The 25,057-nt window shown below is 38.9% G+C and overlaps 1 protein-coding gene across 36 annotated transcripts in view; it reads right to left on the minus strand.

Annotated features, from left to right (window-relative positions):
* Nrxn1 (neurexin 1) overlaps nucleotides 1-25,057 on the minus strand; it is a 1,058,108-nt gene that overhangs the window by 23,441 nt on the left and 1,009,610 nt on the right. For 24 of the 36 annotated variants that reach the window (XM_040736989.1, XM_040736999.1, XM_040736994.1 and 21 more), the window contains one exon: nucleotides 5,776-5,863. In XM_040736989.1, coding sequence (XP_040592923.1) covers nucleotides 5,776-5,863 — 88 coding nt within the window. The remainder of the gene's footprint in view (nucleotides 1-5,775; nucleotides 5,864-25,057) is intronic. The other 12 variants (XM_040736991.1, XM_040737015.1, XM_040737028.1 and 9 more) reach the window with 1 other exon arrangement.

Below are 25,057 nucleotides of genomic sequence, written 5' to 3' on the forward strand. Positions count from 1 at the left end.
ACAAATACTTATTTCGTAAAAGAGACATAGGAAATATGTATACTTAACGTACCTGTAATATAATAAAAATAGTAGCTCCAGGGAACATTCAAAAACACATTAAAAGCAGCCATTGTTCTTCAACATACTTCCCACCCGCTACCCATCCATTCCAAAAAGCATGTATTGGCCAAGGGGAAAAAGAAAGCACAGTAGGTGCAAGTGGTTTTCTATTTGTTTGTTTGTTTTTCATAGGAAACTTGTGTTGAAGGACATCCATCTGTCACTGGTCATGTAGCATAAAAAGGGCATATTTGGACAGTGATGGCCTGTAACCAGTGGCAGTGTGAAGCTCCTACCTGTGGAGATGGGATTCAGTTAACTGTCCTGCATGGCCTGGTCTCTTTTTGTATCCTAAAACACTCCCTATCCTGGTGTGGAACTATCATCCAATTCTAACCGCGCAGGACCATGTGGCTGGAATCAACTGTAATTGAGTTCCATGTGTTTCCACCCGGGGGTTTGTTCCTGATCTAGTTTCAACATGTTCTGTTCCCATCAGGGGGCCTGAGTGGTCTCATCAGTTGCCCATCAATTTTCAGTCCCAAAAAAGTAACGGCGTTATGTAAAGGGGAAAAAAATAGCTCGAACGTTACTTTTATAGAAGTGAATTGGAGAAGAAAAGAAAAGCTGTCATTTGTGCTCCAGTTTATTCGAGGTATTGCAATAATTACCTTAGATGCATTCAGTTCAATGCTGGAAATGTCTCTAAAAAAACTGGTGATGTTTTAATGTTTGAGATGAAGGGCTTGAAAATCAGGAGAAATAACAAAACTTAAAAAGCACAAAATATTGGGTGGCTTCTGAGATAGAATGAAAAATAACCCTGGTGACTGGGGTGGGGTGCAGTGGGGTGGGGTGGGGTGGGAAGGGGAGTGGGTCAAGGTATACACTGTGTGTTTTCTCCCAGGGCAGCTCAGGAGTGGATGCATTATGAATCGGTAATATTTTAACAATGATGAAACTAATAGCTAAATACACAACTCCCTCTTCATTAAGAGTCTCTAATGAAGTCTCAAAGCAATTCAAATCTACGCAGCCCTTAATAAAAGGTATAATTTGCCAGTGTTTAAGATGCGGTGAGATTGCTTTCCATGTTTGTTTTTTAGCATCTTTAGGAAGGAAGACATCTGAATACAGAAGGCGACATAATTCCAGTGAAAAATCCTTTTCTTGTTTTTGAATGTGTGTGTATGTGACAAGGGGGTAGTGGACTTTGTGACGACAAACTAGGATATCCGAATATTCATTCTTGGATATTCAGGTAGAGTGAAACAGCCAGAAAACGTGTGTGGTAGATAATTGTGAACTTCTTGACACACAGCTGTTTTCGCCAACTTAGTGAAGTACTGACACACACTGAACACAAGTATATCTCTAAATATTTCCCTTCACCTGTTATCTTTCTAAAGGCTGGTTTCCCAAAGTTTGGGTTGCTTATATGTGAAACTATTTTACCTGGATATGTCTAACAATGATCAAAGTCTAATGATAGCAAATCAAACTATTACCAATATCATCTTCCATTAGTATAGAGACAATTGGAAAAGAGATGTAAGGAAATGGAACAATTATCAACAAAAGCCTGTAGAAGCAGAATCTCAAAGGGAAACGATATTCAGATTCAAACAAGGTCAAGAAAATAGACTGCCTCTCTTAAATACTAGTTAGAAAGAAGAAAAACTACATGAACTGAGAATTTTAATTAATGCTATTATACAAATCATGTCATTTTGCTAAGGGCACAATATTACATGAATCATTAAAGAAGAGTCTGGACGGAAATCAGAGAGTTGAATGGCAAAGTCAATGTCCGAAAAGATTTCATTTATAAAATGCAATACAAAAAGAGAAGCTCTTGATGGACGACTACAGTCCGTACGACAGGTAAGGTCACCGGAACAGCTGGTACCCAGTGATACCACAGATGTGGCAGCACCTGCTTTAAAGTACCTATCTACTCTAACAAGAACTGATGAGCAGAAAACTTAAGAGCAAGTGAGGAAGCAATGCAAGTTAGGAAGCTGAATGCACTGGACGTGTGCAAGAACATGTAAGTGGGAACAGGGGAGACGGCTCATTTGGGTAAGAGAACTTGTGCAAGCATGAGGATCCCAACTCAAATCCCCAGTAGCCAGATTTAAAAAAAGGCCCTGATCACTGGGTGTGGTAATTCACACCTTCAATCCCAGGACTCCAGAGGTAGAGGCAAACAGATTTCTGAGAGTTCGAGGACAGCCTGTTCTGCACAAGTTCCAGACCAGCCAGGGTTATATACTAAGACCCTATTTCAGAAAAAATAATAAATTAAATTACAAAATTGTCTTGAATACCTGTACCCCCAATGTTGGGGGGACAGAGTCATACAGATCCTGGGAATCCCTTAACCAGTCAGCCTAGGCTACACAAGCTCCAGGCTCAGTGAGAGACTTTGTTTCAAAGGGATAAGGCACAGAATGAAAGAGTGTGGAGCAAGGACCTACTGTTTCCCTCTGGTCTTCATGGGCATGTAAACACACACACACACACACACACACGTTAAAATGGTTGTTTCTGAATAGAATCAGTAGGTCTGCATCTTGCATTTTGGGCAGCAGACTGTATTAGAAAAGTCTATAAAGTTATATACTTGTACAAATAAGTGCTCCGTGGAGGGATGTGTTCTTAGAGGGTCCTGCTTCACACTGCCGTCTTAGGGGTGAGAATACAGCTGTACATTGACAAATTGGTGGTAGGTAGATTCCCAAATAAACTTAGATAATCATAAATTCACAAAGAAGAGAGGCCAGCAAGACCACCGGCAGCACAGCCATTGACAAGATGCTATGTGCTTCTTGTTGTTTTTGACATTTAGCAAAGCAGCAAAAGCCAGGTAAATTAAAAGGAGGAAGAGGTGGAGAATGGCATAGTGGTCAATCACACATACTGCTCTTGTAAAAAAGTTCAGCACCTAGCATCCACCAAGGCAGCTCCAAGGGGATTTGATGCTTCTGGTGTCCCCAGGCCTCGGTACTTGTGCTCACATATTCACAATCAGAAACACACACATACAAAATTTTCAACTTTAACATGGAGAAGGGGAAAATAAAAGGTCATCTTCCTCTTTCCAGTAATCCATCTTTTTTCTCTTTTCCCCATCACTCTGTTCCTAGATCCCCTGTTCCCAGAGAAACACAGAGACAATGGACCAGTTTCTAAGGAGTGTTTAATAGGACCTGTAGGCAGTTCTAGAGTAATTGGAGCATTTTGCCCAAGAAAAAAGACAAAGTGACAATTTGAAGTGCAATTAAAGTCCTCACACTGGATTTACTGGGCACTTAAGGTAAGGACTGCCTAAAGAGGATGATCGCCCATGCTCAATAGAAGAGGTATTTGGCCAGGGGAAAATCAGCAAGCACTGCAATTAGTCGGCACTCATGCAGTTCTCATTACCATTGGAATAATGTATAAAAGAGATGACTGCCTTCGAAATTATGAAAACAAAATTCAAACTCTTACAAACTCACAAATTTCAGAGTTTGCTGTTTTAAAAATCCGTAGTGAAGCCGGGCGGTGGTGGCGCACACCTTTAATCCCAGCACTCGGAAGGCAGAGGCAGGCGGATCTTTGTGCGTTTGAGGCCAGGCTGGACCGATAGCCTCCGAAACAATACAGAGAAACCCTGTCTCATAAAAACCAAAAAAAAAAAAATCCGTAGTGGAAGATTGATTCAGAGGTGAGATAAAGGATAATAGTGATGACGATGATGATGATGATGTCCTACACTTTTTAATTAACATAGAGTGAGCAGTGAGAAAATTCATTAAAATAATGACAGGACCTTCCTGTCTCAATGAGATGATTGGAACAGACTTCGAAAACCTCTCTGAGGAGGAGCAGATGGGAGGTGGGGGGTGAGTAGGGAAGCGGGAGGAGAGGGATGAGGGGGAAATGGGATTGGAATGAAAAAAATAAATTAATGAAAATAATTTTTAAAAAATAGTAAAAAAATATAGTAATGGCAGGACCTTGACCATGGGGCCCATAATCATGGCCTGATTGTACAATCATGACAATCTGATAAGTTAGAACAGAGTAAGCAGTCACCAGAAATGGAAGAGTTACATGTGACAGACTATTCTGGAGCATAGAGTCCTATGCGAGCTGGCCTTCTGAGAAGGAAGGTGGAAGCAGCCCAGGCCATCTCCAGCATCAGCTCCAGCTGAGAATGGACTGGGGCACACTCCCCTTCACTTTCAGTTACTCCTATGTGCTTACGGAGGGTAGTGACAGCCGTGTTAGTGTGCTCAAAAAGAGATAGTCAGTGCATCCCCAAGTAGTTCATAAAAATGAGAAAGAGTAGACTAACATTCAAGTGATATATGTTTCTTTGTAAGAATACAAATTAATTGCCTTATCGAGACAAGTTTTTCTGTGGTTCTATCTACAAAAATCATGAGCTATTAGGTAGTGGGCAGATCATATATCTCCTGCAGTCATTTTGTTAGCACACACTAGGAATTCAAGATACCACTAATGGGCTTGCATTTAGTATTGTGATGATTTGGTGGGGGAACACAGACTGTAGTTCATCCATTTTCAGGACCCACTGTCTACATTTAATAGCACAAGAGCTGTATAGAAACAAAAGTACACTGCCCTCATCAGATGAGATGCAAGCATGCAGCAAAGAAGGAGAAATTAGGATTCATCTGTGAATAAAATGCATCTTGAACTTTGGGGAAACACAGCAAGACTCACATCTTTCTCTTTTAAACCCATCAAGGACTGTGCCTACTGTTTTGCTATTGCTACAATGTTCCAACTTTCAAAATTCAAAAAATATATCACTTAAGATGGTTTTCAGGCAGACTGAATCATGGGAATGTTTTTTCAGTACAAAGGCCAAATGATTTTTCTCAATTCACTTTAAATTGTTAGCTTTCCTGTTACACTACAATCAACCATAGGGAAAGTCCATTCTAAACTATATATTAAAAATGCCGGTGGGCTACTGGAATGTGAACAGTAAGTAGCTCATGGGTGTTGCTTCCCTCTCTACTGTTTTTTCAAAAATATCTGTTCTTGGTGGTTTGGGTTTTTAATGTTTTTATTAAGTGAGAAAATTTATACAACTAAAAGGCAAAGACCCATTGGATAATATTTTGTTTGTCGTTGTTTGGTTGAGACAGACAGAGTCACCTGAGGCAATATCTTGTTTGTGCAAATAAAGCCTGTCTGAAGATCAGAGGGTGGAGCTTGCTGCTAGCTAACCACAGAGGTCTGGAGGTCTGTACAGACAGACAGGAAGTGAGATGGCTGGGAGGAGAAAGGAATATAGGTGGGAGGAAACAGGAACTCGGTCTCTTTTCCACTGGGAAGCTAGTGAGGTAAAAGTGGCTTTGGCTTGCTCCTTCTTCTCTCTGATCTCTCAGAATTTTCCCCTATATCCGACTCTGGTCTCTTATTATTAAGACCTATTAGAGCTCACGTAACAGTCTCCTATAGTCAAGTCTGGACTTTACCTCACTATGAAGCCCAGGATGGCCTTGAAATCTTCATTCCCCTGCCTCCACCTCTCAAATTACCAGCACATATTTCCCCACATCAAACTAAAAACCCATTGGATAATACGAATTTTACAATGAGGTAGCCAAAGGTATTGCCCTACATATAAGTGGGCATGTCTTCTAAGGAATATAACATGCAACAAAGATTTACAATAAAGGCAAGGAAGTAAGAAAAAAATTGACTAACCTAACCCACCTGAGCTCGGCTCACAGGGGTCAATATCCTCATCATCGCTGGGGCATTCTGCCGAGGCCACAAGGATATCATCTGTGGTCTGCAAAGGAATCACAGTAGGTGGGTTAATTGAAGGTGTCCTATGAGGTCTTCTCTGTCTCTCTTTTATAAGTGAAACGCCGTTTGTGTTTATATTATAGGTGGAGAAACCAAATTCATTATTTCCCTTCCTTGAGACTCAAGACACAGAGCTTATTTTCACAAACATAGTTTAGACCTCTTACAGAAATACCTCCATGTATGACAGATCTTGATTACAATATATTGTACATGGGGACGCAGAAACAGTGATCTACAATTGGCAGATACCCGACCATTCAGCTACAATGAGACAGTGCATATAGGAGCGCACAGATGTTTAAAACAACCTGGCAGAAACAGACGGTTTGAGATTGATTACAGCCCTGGAGAGCTACAAAATATGCACCAGTGGGCTTTATGCAGTACTTGTGCATGAATTCCTGAAGCAGAACAGCCGTAACTTTTTTTTTTGTTTTTACATTTGTGAACAGGTAGTTTCATAAATCTCCGAGATGTAGCTTGCCCTCATTGGGAAACACAGACTAGTGAGAAAATTATGCATGTGCCATTTTAGGTGCAGAATGATGCAAATGTAGTTCACTTAAGGTATTTTTTCAGTTTTTAAAATTTTATACTCAAATGCCATTTTTACAGTGTCCCGATAGTAGATACTGTGTCTTCATTGTCCTTTTCATCGTCAAGGTTTCGTAGTAAATGAAACGTGGGCAGAGTGGCCTGGGGAAAGGTGACCATTTCCTCTGTGACATTATAGTTGCTTCGCTGCACTCACAGCCAAAAAGATAACTGTCAGTGTAATAAAAATCAGAGTGTGTAAATCCTAGCAGTTACTCGCATAATCAACACACGGGCCAGCATCAAAGGTTCTGCTTTACTGCCACTAACGTGCAGTAATAAAATCAGAGGAGTTATTGCATGGAATTTGTGAGGGTTTACATCAGATTGGGCTGGTGCGAAGGTAAAACAGGCCAAATTAATGGCACAAATCAAGTTTGCAGAACATTCAGGAGATTCGGGTGGCTGGGGACATGCTTGAGAGCAAACTGATATTGTCATTTAACAGGAGTTGGGATAACATGGCATGGGCTAAAGTCATTAGAGAATCACAGTGTTGTCAGAGATAAAGATTGGAAACAAATTTCAAGAAAACTGGAGACAAGAAGGGAGGGACTTTAATGACAAATGAAGGCTTAAAAAATCTTTAAAACCCATAATCTTTAGCTCATAAAGCAGAATCTGTTTCCTTGTTGACGCTTTGCAATACACATTGAAATCAACATCCATCTTTGAGCAGCGTGTGGACATGGGTTCATTTTGTTTTGCTCTTACTTCTTCTTAAAAAGAGTTTCTGCACTAATGCACTCCACCCCAGTGTTATTTTCAAGGAAGAATTTCAAAAGGCCAGATTCCTAGAAGCATAGATGTTCACCAAGAAAGGCACAAACCAGTGGTGTTAACATGAGCTTCACAGAAGACCCACTGGGCTTTTAGCACAAGTCCATCCTAAAGGGTATCACTCACATGGGTGACATGGTATCGTGAGATTGAATTAGGGATTCTTCAGGGCAAAGAATCCACTACAACTCAGAGCAGATAGATAGTGGGCTTTTTCCTAGGGTCAACGTTTAGCAGGAAGCTATTATTTTCACCCAGAATGGGAACTCTTTCTATGAAATCAAGATTAAATTACTAATCACAGTTACAAGAAAAGCTTCCATTTTCTTGAGGAATTTTAGATGCAACCATCCAACTGATAACTGTTACTACTGCAACATTCTTGATAAGGGAGAAAGATATGAACACATTTGTTAAGTCAGTGACTCGCATCCCAGTACTGACATTGCCTCCACATCCTCTTCTGCATCTGGAGGGACATTTGATGGTATCGGGAGATACAGGAGGTTGTTACCTCTGGGACATTGGTTTGGGGCAACTAGTGTGAGTATCTATTCATTAGAGACTTGGGGTGCTATGAAATGGTCTAAAATCCTCTTTATGACACCTTCCACAGGAATTATCAAAGGTGCTAAAATTAGAGAACCCTGCTAATAAAATGTTATCATTGACTTTGCTTTACTTTTCCTATCTGAAAAAAAATGATGAGTATAGTAGACACTGTCTTCAAGGAGCAAGTCAATGAATAGAAAGCACTTAGAATGCGATCCCATTTTAATTGTTAATAAATATTTCCAATATTACCAGCACTAATTTTAAATATTCCATGAAGGTGAAACTGTTTTAATTAAATCACTTTGAACTATTTTTATAAGCAGTACAGTTTCAGATATGTAAGTAAAAGTTATACATACAAATTATTTTCAACCAGAAGATTGACGTTAGCAATTATATTAAAATTTGAGAGTTATGTTAGGTAATATTTAAGCTTGCATCTTTTACAGTGTCAGTCCAAATTGTGACTTAAGCAAACATCAAGTATAAATAAGGAAGACTGCTTATTAAAATGAATTCATGGCTACATATGTATAAGTCATTAGACAATGTTCTACACAATGTTCTTGCTTAAGTAATGCAAGCCAATCTACTAAAACCTATTTTTCTTAGGGATAATCCTCCCCTCTTTTTTTTTTTTGGTGTTTTTGAGACAGGGTTTCTCTGTGGCTTTGGAGACTGTCCTGGAACTAGCTCTTGTAGACCAGACTGGCCTCGAACTCACAGACATCTACCTGCCTCTGCCTCCCGAGTGCTGGTATTAAAGGCGTGCGCCACCACGTCCCCTCTTTTTTTGATTTTTGGTTGTGATCCTAGCCTTTAAGGGCTGAGCCATCTCTCCAGCACTGGTAATTCCACTTTTTAAGCAGAAAATGCTGCAATAGTCTCAGTGTCACTTTTCATAAAACACCATATGGGCAATATAAAAGTCACTTAATAGTATCTGGTATAGCACGCTTAAAGTAAAATACATTGCCAGACAAATAAGCATCTTCCTTAAAATTGGTTTTAGGCTTTGATGTACTTTCCTGCAATAATGCATGTATATTCTTTAAAATTATATGTACATTTTTTCACAAAAACTAAAATGGAACAACCCTTCTGTGAGTGGAATTCTTAAATTAATAGATGCCTTGGATGAAATCCCCAGGTGTGAAGAATCAGAAAGTGGCTCACGGAAGGAAGAAGAAGAAAAAATCAAATTTCATTCAGGAGGTGGATTTAACCAAACAGTTTTCTAGCCAAAGCTGTGTAATTGAAATTTAATTTGCTGTGCTTTGGGATGACCTTCTGTGACTTTCTATTGAGAGTGCAGTATTAAAAACCTCCAATATGTCACATTAATCGACTCTGTTCTTTAGTAGACTTTTGCTTCATGTTTATAACCTTTTGCAGAGAGTCAAACCACTGTAAGAGACAGAATAGCTATCAAGCAAAAGCATTAGCCTTACATAGCAGTAGCTACCCATTTAGATGTGTGTCCTCTCACTGTATTTAACCATTCATAGGTCAAAGAACCATGCTGATGGTCCCTAATTGAGAGATGTCTGTGCCTGAGCACAGCAAGCTTCTATTCTTCTTTCAAAAGTCTACAAAAACTAGGCCTCCATACCTTTAGACAAAGTAACATTGAAAGAATGTGAGAAATGAAGGATCAAAACATAATATATCACATTCTGTGCATGAACACGCACATATAGGACTTGGGGGAAACATAGTAAGGAGCCATGAGTCCAATTTACCCAATAGTTAAGAATGCTGGGGAGGCCAGTTGATGGTTTATAAACCATAACGACACTCTCTTTTTTCACAGGGGATCTCCCCCACCCCATCATTTGCAGTATATATGCTACTTGCCATGAAAACAAAAACAAAAACAAGTACTGCTCAAGTACCTTTGTCGTTACAAAGATAGATGGGAAGTGAATGATCAAATTTTATGTCCCTGCTAAGAGCAACAATAATTCTAGATATCATTTTCATGGTATGTGGTTGTGGGGAACACTAATCCCTGTCAGCGCTTTGTGAGGAAAAGGGCAAATACCAAGTGTACAATCAAGAGACTCCATTTATCCCAAAACTTGAATTTAAATGATTGTTCTAAACTACAATAGTCTATTCTCCTGGGTATCACAAAGAGGTAAATATACATTTACTTCTTTGTGATACTACATATATTTACCTCTTTGTGATATATATATATTTACTTCTTTGTGATAATATATATATGTATATATATAGTAGATGGAAGAGTTACTGTTAACAACAACAATGAACCCATTTGTATACTTATTTCCCCAGTCTGAATGTGTGATATGTGAACTTGGCCATTCATGAATATTTAGGGCAAAGCATACACATCCCTGAAAAAGCCAGCTTTCACATTTCTTGAATGTTCTTTCCCAATTGATGCCCGAGGCAATTACAAAAAAAGTGACCATAAATCATCTCTCTGCTTGGGGAAAGGACAGACTTGAAAGCTATTCAATTTTCTTCAAATATTTTTTTCGGCTGCTTAAAATGCGGGCAACGATTTCGGCACAGTTAAAGTGGGGCTGAGTAGAGAAACTGCAGCATGGTAAAGAGATCTACTCACATTAACACTCATTTTTTTTGTGTGTTCATTTGACACCAGTTATCTTAACAGGCAAAACTCAGGAAATGTAGAAACATGTGTATAATGTTGCAAAGCAATGCACTTTAAGGAAGGAAAAAAGAGAGAACAACGTCGTACTCCCACCTAATTAAAAGGGAATGCTGTTTTAGCTAATTTATATAACACAATAAAACCTTCAAGGAAGAAATGAGGTGTAAGAAAGCATGAAACTAAATTATTGCTTTTAAATAAAACAGCACGTCTCTATTATTTCTTTGACCTACTGCTGGTTTTATTCTCACATTGCATTTTGAAATTTATCCAAAGCATATTTAGAGGAACAGTTCAAAGTTCAAACATTCAAAAAGGCATCTCAAAAATCTATTCTCAATAATCACAATTTGGGGGTGTAAGACCTCCAAATACTACTGTTGGTGAAACACAGGTGATGAAGAGAAACTAGAGAGTGGAGTAGTCCAATGTCTCCATTTTCTTTGTTTTTGGTTCTGGGCAAATCACTTTTTGAAATGATTTAGGCTGTTTCCAAATTAAAAACTGACAGATATTTAAAAATGTAAATTGAGGCTTTTTAATGGTGTTAAAATGAATCTCTAGCCCTACCATTGAGACTGAATGGACTAATTAGTCACACAGGTTAAACCGAAAATCCTTATTGGTAATGAGGCCAAAACATAATTTATGACTGTAGCATGCCAGCAGTGGATAGCTTCAATCAGCAGGATTCCAAAATCCTGGATTTTGCTGTTGGCGTGTAGCATGTCAAGTAAGGAAATCGCATTTCTCTGAGTATTCATAGATTTTCTTGCTCTGAGACTGACTTTAGTGGTCATTCATATAAGATTTTCAATTCATGTGTCAGGACACTGGAGCCAGAAAAATAATAAAACATAACCACAGTTATATGTCTAACTAATGAGACTATCTACACCTTCAGTAAATTGCAATTATCTCTTAGTCCAGATGCCTTATTCATTCAACCATGCATCCACCCATCCCAAACCACTGATCTGATGTAGCTTACAAAGATGCATGATAAAATAAACCTGGAACAAGCAAAAAGGTGGCAGAGTGAGACGAACCACGGTGTGAAAAAGAAACCACCACTACAGTCATTAAAAGAAAGAGTTACATATACAAGGAAGCACATACATATCTATTTTATTGTTTGATATGCTATCAAGCAGAAAAATAGTGAGAAAATATAAACTTTAGACATCTAACTTTGAAAGTCCTATGTAAAAACCTTCAGCATTGTTTCATTTTTTACTTTTATGTTTTAAAGATTTGATATTTTCCATTTTATGTAAGTAAGGGGTTTGTCTGCACGTATGCATATGTTACCAAGTGTGTGCCTGGTGTCCATGGAGGTCAGAAGAAGACCCTTGACCCACTGAACTGGAGTTACAGGCAGTTGTAAACTGCCATATGGGTATTGGGAATTGTCCTATGTCCTCTGGAAGAGCTGCATGTGTTCTTAACCGTTGAGGTAGTCCTGTAACCCCTTCTGTGGTTTTTTTTTTAGAAAGAAGATTTCTTTAATCAATTTTAGTATGTATATGTATGTTTGGGTGCCTATTAGAGTGTATGCATGTGCGCTACATGCAAACAGAAGCCTGGAGACATTAGAAGAGGTGTTGGGTACCCTGGAGCTGGGGTTACATACAAACGGTTGTGAGCCACCATGTGGGCACTGGAAACCAAACCCAGATCCTCTGCAAGAGTAGTAAGTACTTTTAACTGCTGATCTATCTCTCCAGCCCCAAAAGAATTTGAAGAATTACAGCCAGTAGGTTTATTTCTGTGAAATCTCCCCCAGCAATCATGGGTCTGGAATGGTTGCTCCACAATTAGGCAGGAGGCAATGGCTGATTAACCACCAACTAGAGTTGTGCAAGGTAAAATCCTCCACTACTGCAACCTGTGAGACTGTGAACCAAAGAAAACCATTCTGACCTTAAATTCCCTACTGTGGTTTTTAAGTAAATCCAAAAAGCTATTCGTTTACTTGTACCAATCTTGTAGTTTACTGTTTTTCTAAGTAATCTCTGAACATAAAACATGAAACCATATTCTTGGCACACAGGGAAAAAACTGAATTGTTGAATATTTACTGTCTTTTAATCTACTTGAATAGCAATACCATCACATACTCTCTATTTTCTTCCCAGTAAGCCACTAATGGAAATCCATTCAACTTCCAGAGTCTTTCTTATTAACTCCTGTCTTCATAACATAACTAATAATGAGATTCTTATTTTTGTTCTTCAACCATAATTTGAAATCTGTCAAGTTATCTTTTATTATATCCTTGGAATAAACAATGTGAAGTGATAGTTTATTATTAGTTATTTTTCCTTAAAATAAGCTAGATATGAGTTATTGTTGATCAAGTTTGCATTATTTTCACAATGATCCTTATTAAAAATTCAAATACAAACAGAGTAGAATGGAGTCAGAAACAGCCTGTTAGCCAAGACTTTTTAGGAGGTGAGTGTCCTCTGGACAGAACTTTAAACTAGTGACATGTGAGACCCTCTTTGGCACACAATGCTTGAGGAATGGAGCAAGTGATAAGGGATATGGTTAGAAACAATGATTGCTTAGCAGAAAATTTGTGTTCTGATTTTATTGGAATCTATCAGTTGAATACATTAAGGCCATCAGTCACAATCACCAAATAAGCCAGCATGCAGTCAACAGCTCTACCAAAAAACTTTGGTCTATGATGGAGAATGAGAATTATCTATCTCAGGTGTCATAATGGTATGTTGTTTGCTACTAGAATTCACCCATTACTGGTTCTAGCTGTGTGGGAGTGCTAAGCGTCTATACTTCACTACTTCCCTTCTCATGGTTCAGACTGTTTCATTAATATGAGGTTAGGACATGGCACTGCTGAAGCACCCGAGTTTAAATCTGCTAGGTTGGTCAATGTTGCTCAAATATTAGTTCAGAATTCAAGTCTCAGTTCCAGACTTATAGACAATGCCCATTGTTTTGAATAGCCTCATGTATTATAAGCATATGTATGCACACCCTTACACACATTATATACATATATGTATGGATGTGGAAACATGTCTAAGTATTTGTATATATGAATCATAGTAATTCACCTATCTAACCTAGGTAATGATAGCTCATGTCTGTAACCCCAGCACTGGGGAGGCTGAGGCTTGAGATATTCTAGAATAGCCCTGGTTTTCCCAAAGAAACAAAAATAACACAGAGTAAACAAAAATAATAACAATAACTTTCCTATCCCATGAGAGTTTGATAATTAATCATTGAGTGAAGACATGCCAATCCATGCCTGGCAACAAGGTATTCTTTTTCTCTATAGCACTAAATACACATATTTGCTATATGTGCTATATGTATTTAAACATGTGAGAAGGCCTGGACAACCTATGGGGCTCTGAGCTGTGGATCAGTGTCTATCCCTGGTATACAATCTGTCTTCAGGTGCCTATAGCACAAAGAGAGATGCTCTCTCAGCCTGGACTCTTAGGGGAGTGCCTTGACCCTACCAAGAGTAAAATGATAGACTCTAGACATCCCCTATGTGGAAGGATTTGGCAATAGGGTGGGAGGGAGGGTGGAAGGGGAGTGCGGGAGGAGGGGAGGGAGAGGGAACTGGGATTGACATGTAAAACAAGCTATTTAAAATTAAAATAAAAAAAAACATGTGCCAATTATGAGACAATAAGCAAACTTTTTATTATATTAAAATAGAAAAGTATGTACCCTCCCAAATTATCTTGAAATGCAGAATTTTGAGAACCTCTCAGATGAGTTTTATTTTATTTCAAATACATCTGCATGTCAGAATTCACATTTATATTTAAGCATTTGTCTCAAATAAATAGAATTGGCTTAAAATCTTATTACTACTTAAAATTCTAGAACGTTTTCTTTAAGCATCTACATAGATAAAATATTTTATGAAAGAAACCATAGTTATGAGCAAATAACTTGGAAAATATAATTATGTAAATATGGGGTATTTTATATTGACTTCAAAACTGCAAGAAATATTACATATGACATTTGAATTTCCTACTGTCGTTACAGTAGGGATCTTTTTTCCTTATGGTCACCTTTTCTAATTCCATTACAAATCTTTTTGTGGCAAACTTTGTCACCATTGCTCATATGTGACAGCTCATTAAATCTCAAAATAAGAATGAGAAAGTATAGATTCTTCTCCAGAAGTGTATCCCCTAAGACTTGGAGGTAAGAATTGAGGTGAAAAATCACATCTTTCAAAGATTTTCCCTGTCTTATAATGTCTATGGAAGTGACAGTGAGACTTTATAACTGGTTTTCACATTGTTCCACATGACAGGAATTTAGGGTAGAGAAATAGAAGAAAAAGAAAAGGAAGAAATATTGAAATGGATGGAAGGAAGGGAGGGAGGGAGGGAGGGAGGGAGGAAGAAAACTGACATTATGTTTAGTAGAAAGAAGAATGATTGATGGGAGGCAAAGCTAAAAATGTCTTGCACTGAATTCATCAGTCTACATTTATGAAGCATCTTTGTCCTTCCAGACAGCACTGAGATGAAGCCTACTTTAACAAGGATTGCAGTGTGTGTGAGTGTGTGTGTGTGTGTGTATGTGTGTGTAATAATTCCCTCTCTTTATTTCATACTCAGTATCACTTATCCTATCTCCTACAGACTACATGACAATAGTTTTATACTGTATTAACTTTCATATAATTGCATGGAAACTATGCCTTTCTGTTTTTCTTCAAAATCCAACTATATATTGAAAGTTTCATTTTCTTTCTGAAATGAAAATTAGATGGAGATGAGGACTGGTTGACACAAACCATCTAATTCAAACCAAGAAATAGATGAACAGTCAAGTGCAGTCATGCAGTTCCCTTCCTTTGATTCTCATATGCACCTACACATTTCTTAATTCATTCAGCCATAGTAATCTGTTGAATACTTTTGAATAACAAAGAGTCCTACAGTGGAAAACATCATCGATACTTTTCTGGCTCCAAGTATTTATCATATAGTGATAGAGTATGCCTCAGTTTTGAGGCAATATTTATCCTTTTATGGATCAGGCAATTAATCATTCACACATTGAAGGTTGATTTTCTAGTGCCTGGTATAACATTTGGCAATAGGATACAAGTATCTGACCAATGAACCAAACATTATTTCAGCCTGTATAAAACATAAGTGATTTCATAGAGAAAATAAGGGCATTATCTAAACTATTCTATGATACCAGATATAATTCAAGCACTTAAAATTTTTACACAAATAATTTCAAATGTGGTGCTTGATGGGAACAAAGATGCTCTATGATCCATGAAAAACCATCACTTGGAAAAGGAAGAAGCATGGCCATGGTGATTTCTTTAGAAAATGATGGTTTTCCCAACATCATTTTTTTCTGAACAGGTGATTTACCTGCATGTATCTTTGAACCACGTGAGAGCAGTGCCAGTGAAGTCAGAAGAGGGTATTAGATGCCGTTGGGGCTGGAGTTAACCGACAGAGGTGTCAGGAACTGAACCCCAGTACTCTGGAAGAGCAGTTGGCTCTCTCTCACGCTGGGCCATCTCTCTAGCTACTCCCACAAGAATTTTTAAGTAACTGATGTCACCTCATTTCATAATTAAATAAATAGTGCTGATATTTAAGCTCCTTTCCCTCTTTACTCTCTCCTTTTGTCCTTTCTATTCAATTTGTAGTGTCCCATCTGCCAGTGTGGACATCTCAGGAGGAAAGAACACCCCACACTAGGCTAACCAATCAATGATGTTTGGCTTTTACCAATGCACTGCAGCATCTAGGGCTCACCTACACAGCTGCAGGTGATGCATATATTCTCTTCCAGTTGTCATTACTATAAGATTCCATCAGCCTATGCTAGCTGGAAATGTTTCTGTGATGATGAACTTGTGATACAAGAGATAAGATCTACTTGTTTGTCTAAAACCCTTCTTGGTACTAGGAAGGTGTTTTGCATGTGTAATTCTCCAGTTGAATTACTAAGTTCTGAACAACGTGTCAGAACAATTTCCCCCAAACATGTAGTGTGTGTGTGTGTGTGTGTGTGTGTGTGTGTGTGTGTGTGTGTGTGTGTGTAGGGGAAATTAGGTGGTCTTATTTGTTTTTAAAGACGATTTTTAAGATAAGTTATCCTGGTGAAAAGTCCAAACAGGGAATGTGCCATGCACTGGTCCTTTGCAAGAAGCTTGCTTTTTCTACCATAAGCAGAGAAAGACTTTTATTTGCATTTGAGCTGAACTGATTAGGCTTAAATCCCAGTTCACTTACCAATTCTGTGTCCCTGGGCAACTAAAGTTCCTCAGGTTTCTTCCTGTGTAAAGGTGAAGTCATCTTCAATAATTATACGGAGTGTGAAAGGATCCAAGGCTAGACAGGACTACTGATGAACATGGTAGCTAGCACATGAAGCTGCTACTGAGAATTTATTACACAGAGGCATCTTGGTCTCAAAGGGGCATACACTCTCCTTTGCTTTTATGGCAATGTGGGGAGAAATAACAATCCCTAGCTCTGGACTCCATAAATGTGTAGGCACAAAAATTCCTTTCACAAAGGACAAATTCACAATTCTCCATTTAAATACCTTATGAACACACGTATAAGCATTTGGGTTAATATGTATCTGATATGAGAGCAATGATGAAGCAGCATCAAAGCATGAGCACAATGAAAACACAAGGATCATCTCTGCCATTCTTCTTATCATATGTGGAGGCTCCAGAGCTATCTGTAGTAGTTCTCTTCTAGTAAAAGCACAGGAAACCCTGGCACACTCAGGTGTGGGTCAGGTGACCAGTGTGAACAACTGCTGCCTGCACTCAGTGTGGGACCCGGGTACTGGTTCTGGCCTGCTGGCTTTCCTGGTTAGTAGCTTACTCCTCATTTTTGGATATGAGGATGGTGAAAATAGCCAAGAGGGATAATTTCGTGTTTTCTCCAGCACTTACACAATATGCCCTTTAAAATAGTCTCCTGTCTTAGTGATTGCTTTTGTAAAGCCTTTATGACATGCTAAAGAATGGTACTCACCAACATTACTCATGACTGATAGTTCTTGAGAGCACTCGGAAGTTGGTGCAAGGCCCATGAATGATGAACTAGAGATGCACGAGAGGGCTGGGGAGGGTTTTCCTAATTGTCTTCTATTGAGAAGTAGGAGTTTCATGGGAGAGCCTACCATTGTGCACATGCACCACTGGACAGCATCGTTTCTGGAAGTACAGGGGTCTTTGATTTATTCGTGGTATCTGACTGTGGCCTTTGCTCCCTGCACTCCTCCACCAAAGCTGACTCCCAATTCGCTTTGTTCTAAGTTTTGTGATGCTTGCTGACCAAGGTCATGGAACAGACCTACTCCATAGAAAAATGTTCCCAGGAGAAGTTATAAAGTCAGCCAAGTCTACCTCCAAAACAGGAAGTTCAGAAGGCAGTTTTCCTTGCTGATTTGGTATCATCCTCAGTACTAGCAACATATCAGTGTCTCAGCGGCCAGTAGGTCACTGCCTCTGCTTCGACACTTCCCTGGACACTGTGAGCATTCGTGATGTATGTATGTATGTATGTATTGTGTCTGTACCCCTGTGTTCAGAGGCCAGAAATAGACACCATTATTTCTTTACTATGGTGTCTCTTACTGACCTTGTAACTTCTCTGGTAGCCAACAAGCCCCAGTGACCTGGCCTCCCCTATAACACAGGTCTGAGGATGGTAATTTCCAGGTTTTTTTGTGGGTGCTAAGTGTTCAAGCACATGTCTTACTCAAGCCAACTCAAATTACTAATGGCTTGTCTCTCTTCTAAATCTTTGTTGGCCCTTTCCTCCACCAATCTGCTCTTGCTGATTTGCTTTCAGCTGGAATATAATGACAATCTCGAGAAATGATCAACTGTCTGTAAAGAGAAGAAAGTCAAGGAAGATTCTCAAATAAGAAATCCCAGGTCATTCGTAACCACTTGGCTGTGGCTCATGGGTTCTAGCACATAAGACATGCCCATTGTCTCTAAGTACAACATTCTCCATGAATACAGTGTATGATTTTTCCAGAAATATTTCAATTATGGTGATTCCCAAACAACCTATACTTACTTCTTCAAATCCAGAAAAACTTACAAAATGTTTATTCTCTCTATATCAATCCTTTAAAACTGTTATTATTATTATTTATTTTACGTGGATGTACATCGAGTGGGGGGGCAGTAGAGGCCAGAAGAGGACACCAGATTTCCTGTAGTTGGAGTTAAAGGCAGGTGTGGGCAATCCAAGGCAGGTGCTGGGAATTGAGCTCTATTCAACAGTGTTAACTTTTGAATCTGTCCAGCTTCCCCATTTCAATTGTTATTTTTCTAAGATTAGGGTTTGGGGTTCCACTGAATTTGCTGACATAGAATGAGAAAAATGGAAAAGCAGTTGTCTTACCTTCTTTGATAACTTGTTACCTGAAAGCCTGGATGTTTCACTGACTCCCGCAGACCGAAGCTGAGGTAGTTTTACTTTGGTTGTGCAGACCTGGTGACTAATTGTGTGGAAGGGATGCTTCCCATACTGGTCAGATTTCTGCCTGCCTAAAACAGCTATTTGCCTAACAGACCAAGGAGCATGGCTACTGGTCTTGTGTTGGTTCTCCCTAGAGATCTAGTCTGCAGTCATTTGAGTTGGGTATTGCTCACGTTGAAATCTGGACCCTTTCAAAGGTATAGTTAAAACATGAGTGAATCATACATGAATTTCCATTTGAATAATAGGAGGGGTTCACTACCAGTCTCTGCAGTGCTAGATGACAGACTTTAGAAACCACAATAGATGCTGTGAATAACACCGTTTCTGGAATATAGTAAGCATTAAGTAAACCTTGACTATCATCCTAATTATTGCTCATGACCTAGTTCTATCATATTTTTATTTTTCATTAAAGTGGATAATACCCTGCCACCCAAGAACCACAAGGTGCAGTCTATGTACATTTGCTTTGAAGAGGATATTGTAAAGATTGTAAAGGGAAAGAAAGAAGGCAAGTATTGCATGAAGAATGCAGATGTATTTTTTTTCGGAATGTCCTATTTGCTTTTCAACTGCTAAACTTCATTTTATTTCCAAACATGCTCCCAACCATTCCAAAGCATTTCGGGTTGGAAAGCTCCCCCCGCCATATTTTTTGTTTCATAATAAGCTAACTGCAGGTGCAAACTCTGAGGAGACAGACCTTGGAAATTTTAAGTATGTTGCTATGGCGATGGTTTGCAAGAATGTGTGTGAGTTCTGTCTTAGCTTACAAGCATTCAACCGAGTTCAATATGTGGAAGTTCAAATTGCTAGGAATACAATGTTTGTCATTTGCTGTGTCTTTAAAAGATTGAGAAACAAGTTTCTGTTACCTACAGCAACCAGAATCCTCAAAGTGCTATCTATCTATCTATCTATCTATCTATCTATCTATCTATCTCTATCTATCTATCTATCTATTCATCTATCATGTATTCGTTTACATAAATGTCAAAAATTAGTTTTCTTATTGTCAGGTTTACATGATCCCTTTCCCCAGTTTTAATTCTCAAGGAGAGGATGAATGCATAAACTCTATTGTGATCATTTTCGCTATTGTTGCAAATCCCAGACATGAAGTAACTCTAACTTTTTTCCTAGTGAATTTCACATTAATATCCAAACTGAAATACACATCAAGAAGAGTGATACATTCAAGACTTTCTGAAAGGTCCCTCTTGTAGACAGGAAGTGGAAGCATGTGATTCTACCCATTGCGCAACTGTCCCAGAGTGTTGCCATCACCAACAGAAGAAAGACAGCAAAAGTCACTGACCTATTCCATGTGACCCATCCTTACCTTCGTTGTCGTTAAATGTTTCGCTAATGTTTAATGCTAAAATCTGAGTGCTAGCTTCATGATTCTCTGCCAATCAGGTAATGATTCTTGGCATAATGCACTCTTATACCCCATAGATGGTACTCACAAAACACTGAAAACAAAACTCTAAAGCTATATACTTGATACATGCAATAACTATTGAAGTTTTTCTGTGTGAGCCTTCCCACATAAAATTGGCAACATACAATTTTTAATCAATATTAAAATAGAATACTGTCACCAGAAAGGAACAGGTGAGTTTCTATGGGGGTGTGTTCTTCAATTTCCTTAGGAAAAATATTTCCCGTGAATGCTTCAGTATCATCTAATATGACATGCATAAAAAAAGTCTAGACGACAGGGCCATCTCCTGCTTACACACTCACATCCCCTCCCCACAGCATGGCCAGCTACCAAAACTTGATGGCCATTGAAAATTTACTTTGCTACTTTAGTGTGACCCATCCTTCAATACATGTGTGTACATATATGCGTGCATAGGTATGTATGCACACACAAGAGCACACACACACACACACATTTTATCTCTGCTTCACTACGTGCTGTAACACCATGTTGATCCATTTTAAACTTGCTGTTGCATTCTTGTGACAGTCCTCACCCCCCAATCCTAAAACAGCCTACAGCAACGCTGGAATTAAACACATGAGAATACAGTAATTAGTTATGTATGCAAACTGTCAAGTGGCTTAAAAAAAAAGAAAAACAACTCAGAAAACAGAGCGATCAGCATCTTCAAGATCTAAGAGGACTTTGCAATGAGGTTTCACTTATTTTAAAAATAAATAGACTTTGCTTTTAAAAAATAGTCACTGAGATTGCTATGGAAATAGGGCAGCTTGGTTGAAGTGTCTTTATGTCTTTGGTTCCCGCTATGCTGATGACACAGAAAAGTCTTTGGTCCTAAATGCTTCCCAAATAAATTCTCTCTTTCTGTTGTCAAAGCTGAATGGTGACAAAATGTTTTCCAAATGGATACAGACAGAGGTTAGAGGATGAATGGCATCCAGTTTCCCATGCAAAGTCCAACTAAAATGGTTTTATGAAGGATATCGAAATTAAATTGAGCTTTAGGAAATATGGAAGAGGAAAATCATTCTGCAAATATCTGGTGTGCTTCTGGGTGCATGGGAGGAAGCAGGTATTTCATGTTGGAGAAAGAGAGCATTAATTAAAAATTTGACAACCAAACTGGTTTGTTTGGGGTTATGAAGCAACTGCCTTCCCCGGCCCCCCAGCCTCTCTATGGCACTCCTTTGAGACGGTATGGACAATTCTATATACTTCATCTTAAGTGCTAATCTATGCTGCCTTAGACAGCTGATGCTCCTTTAGCCCATTTGCATCCAGGAAAAGGAATATAGCAGAACTACTTTAAATCCAGAACAGCATTGACATAGGATCCAAACACATTTGAAATGAAATGCAGTATTTTGAGGTTTAAGTCGTTTATGTTTCAACATGCTGGAAATCTATCCTCTCACTTAGCATGTAGTACCCTGTAACTAGTCTAGAATAAGACACAGCGATCCAGGAAAAGCTCTGAAAATTGTCCCCATTGTCTTGGGACAAATCCTTCTCCATACCACCGCTGTATAGAGCAAGGCAATCGATGCCTCAGAACTTCCTAAAAATGCCGTAAGAGGGTAAGCCAGGGAGCCTTGAGGCAACGATCTAGTAAGCATGCAGATTATGAGGTCTGTTCTGAGGAGTTGTACATGTGATACTGCATGTGTACTGTACATGTGATAAACTGCATAGGTATTTGCACACAAAGCTGCTAGTAGTTCATGTTCAACTGGCAGGATCGGAATAGACGCTCTGATGTGTACCAGTATTAGTATCCTGCTTTGATATTGACCTATAGTTCGCAAATTGTTAATGTGCAAAAGAGGCTAAGTTGGCTTAGTCAACTAAACTGTTCTGTTCAGGGCTGGCTCTTCTCTCTTATCTTTGGGCACCTTCCACCAAACAAAAGAGTATCCAGCAAAAGGCGCCATTTCCCAGACAATCGTCTTCTTGCATTTCCCTTTACAACTTTCTGTGAATCTATAATTATATCACAAAGAAGTAATGTTCTGTGCCATAAAATGGCTTGCTGACAGATATGAGATGATATATGGGCATGCATGCCAAATAGAGTGAAATTCATTGATTCTAAACCACTTGCTATCTGAAGTAATCATTTTTTTAATGTATTCACAATTTTGAGTATTCTACCCTGATTTGAGGTAGGGATACTGCCACGGGGCATGTTCTTGCTAATGGTACCATTTTAAAGCTGTGTTTCTCTAATTTATCCCTAAACACAGGAGAAAAATCAACAATGAAATCGCACACTTGATTTAAAAGAGAAGATTGGAATAAAAAGCAAATGAAATAAAACTAAAACTAAATTTAAAAGGAACGGTTATGGACTCCCCCTGAATGAAGATTCCAGTGTTTATTTCTGGGTACTATAGCTTCTGCCCGTTTGCTCTTCTTATATTATATAATTTTACTTTGCAATCTTAAGATTCCTTAGACTCCTTACTCAGCTAGTGATGATGATGCTATCCATACATTTTCTTTCAATGTCAAAGAATGCAGTAGAGTCTCCTGACCTCCAAGAGGTCTAAAAATCAGAGCTGGTGACTTAGCAACTTTATAACTAGTGCTGTGTTCATGATCCCATTCTTTAATGACAGGATGGGACAGAAGAAGGCAGAGATATCGCTAGCTGACGTCTGTCAAAAAGCAAGGCCAAGCAAACAGAAATGATAAACATTAATTGCAGAAGGTAGGAGAAAGGAAGGGAGTATTTCTTTACCCACGTGTAGATAGTAGCAGGGTGTCTCCATCCATCTTACAAGTGAGATGATAATAGAACATTTTCAAAATTAAGAAAATAAAATTAACCACTCATTCAGTGAGATGTGAAATAAACTTTGAGTTTAAGTTCTTGAAAGGGGGGTAACAGAAAAATTAGCAATATAATATGCATCAGAAAAATAATTCTGGCCTGGCTAGTCCTAGGACTGAAGTGTGTGTTAGCATTCAGGCACACCTGGCCAGCCCCTTGGAGACCTGACAAAGTGCAACACCATTATGCGCATGCGCCTGCCCATACTCACTTAGTTCTCTGACCTGCTCAGGGTCCTGACAACATCTTCAGGTAGATTCCTACAGCTACGCCCCTTTTAAAAGGATTTAACTATTGTTTAAAAAGGCAAACCTCTCACCAATACAACTCTTCAAGTGAGCGCTCTCTGCATGGCGTGTCTGTCTTCCCTTCCAGCAACCCTCCAAGGTCCCTCTGGCACCTTATCCTAACAGATTTCCTTCTAATACCAACGAAGACTTTACAGTCAAGCAGCACACTGTAAAAGAGAAGAGTAGAATTTCTCCTTCCTCATACAACTTCCACCAAAGGAAAATACCGGGTGCAGCTTCACATCTTCTTCCCTGTGTTCTAAGACTGGTGGATCCTATGATGCCTTCTTCACATCCATTGTACTTTTTCCAGAGCAAATTCCATCCGCTACAGTAGATTGAAAATGGTGAAGGGAGTTATTCCCGATGGAAGCATAAAGTATGTAATAGGAGACTGGTTAAAGGTGGTAGGCTGGTGGCATGGCTCGGGGTTATTGGAATGGACCTGGTGACAGCATTCATGAGGCCACAATGAAAAGAGCTGTCCAAGATGGTTTTTGGTTCCCACATCCCCTATTGTCTTCTTCTCAGTGGGGAGGTACAGGGCTTGCTATGCTGCATAAGGCCCGGGCAATGTTTTCAATTGAAATGTTTCAGGCTAACTTCCTCTGGAAGTCAAATCCATCATTATAAGATTAACTTTAAAGCTAAAACGCTGCTGTACATATCAATTTATATTTCAAATTGCTACTTCCTGAGATTATCCATTGAATCCCAGTAGGGAGCAAATAGTTTCAGTTTAGATTCTGACAACAAATTAAAAAAATTCTGAAAGATGTAATTACTACATCTTCTATATCTTAAGTCTTTTAAATTCTTGATGTGGAACTCTCAAATTTATTTTCATGTATCTAAAAAAAAGATTACATCCTTTCTCAGGAAAAAAAAACCTACTGGCCATGGATATTTGCAAACTGTTTTGGTTCTTATGTTCAAAGAGGGAATGTCCACAAAAATAATTTGTCCTACACATGCTTCATTCTCAGTACAGACCCACTTTGCTTTGTGAGCGTGTATACCGAAATGCTTACAAAGTCTTGTCCTGTGAGTTTCATATCAGGCAGTTTAAAAATCTGTCTCCCATGAATCTCTGCATGCCCTGAACAGCTCCTTAGCTGGCACTGTCTGTTTCTTGAGTCAACACTTTCCATCCTCTTCCATTGGAAGCCACCCTGCATCTTACTGCTCAGAGGACAAAGTGAGGATGGTTTGGGAATGAAGGACTTTTAGTCCCGAGTGTATGTCCCTTCATAAAATACTTATTGATACAAGGCCTAAAACTACAAAGAGCAGGTACACATTTACTTGAGTGGTGATGTGGAACATCCAGCCTCCGATTTGACACCGCAGGTTTCATATAAGGAACAGCAGAAAAGAAATCAGAATTCTTGATACCTGGGAATATACATTTTTACTTATAGTGAATAATTCAACTATTTTGACTCCTACTGTCTGAAAAATAGAGGCAAAGTAGTTTCCCAGCCTCTAGCAAAGTGGCAGTTCTGGAATGCAAGG

The sequence above is a fragment of the Mesocricetus auratus genome, unplaced genomic scaffold, assembly GCF_017639785.1.
Source record: "Mesocricetus auratus isolate SY011 unplaced genomic scaffold, BCM_Maur_2.0 Super-Scaffold_100676, whole genome shotgun sequence".
Lineage (NCBI taxonomy): Eukaryota > Metazoa > Chordata > Mammalia > Rodentia > Cricetidae > Mesocricetus > Mesocricetus auratus.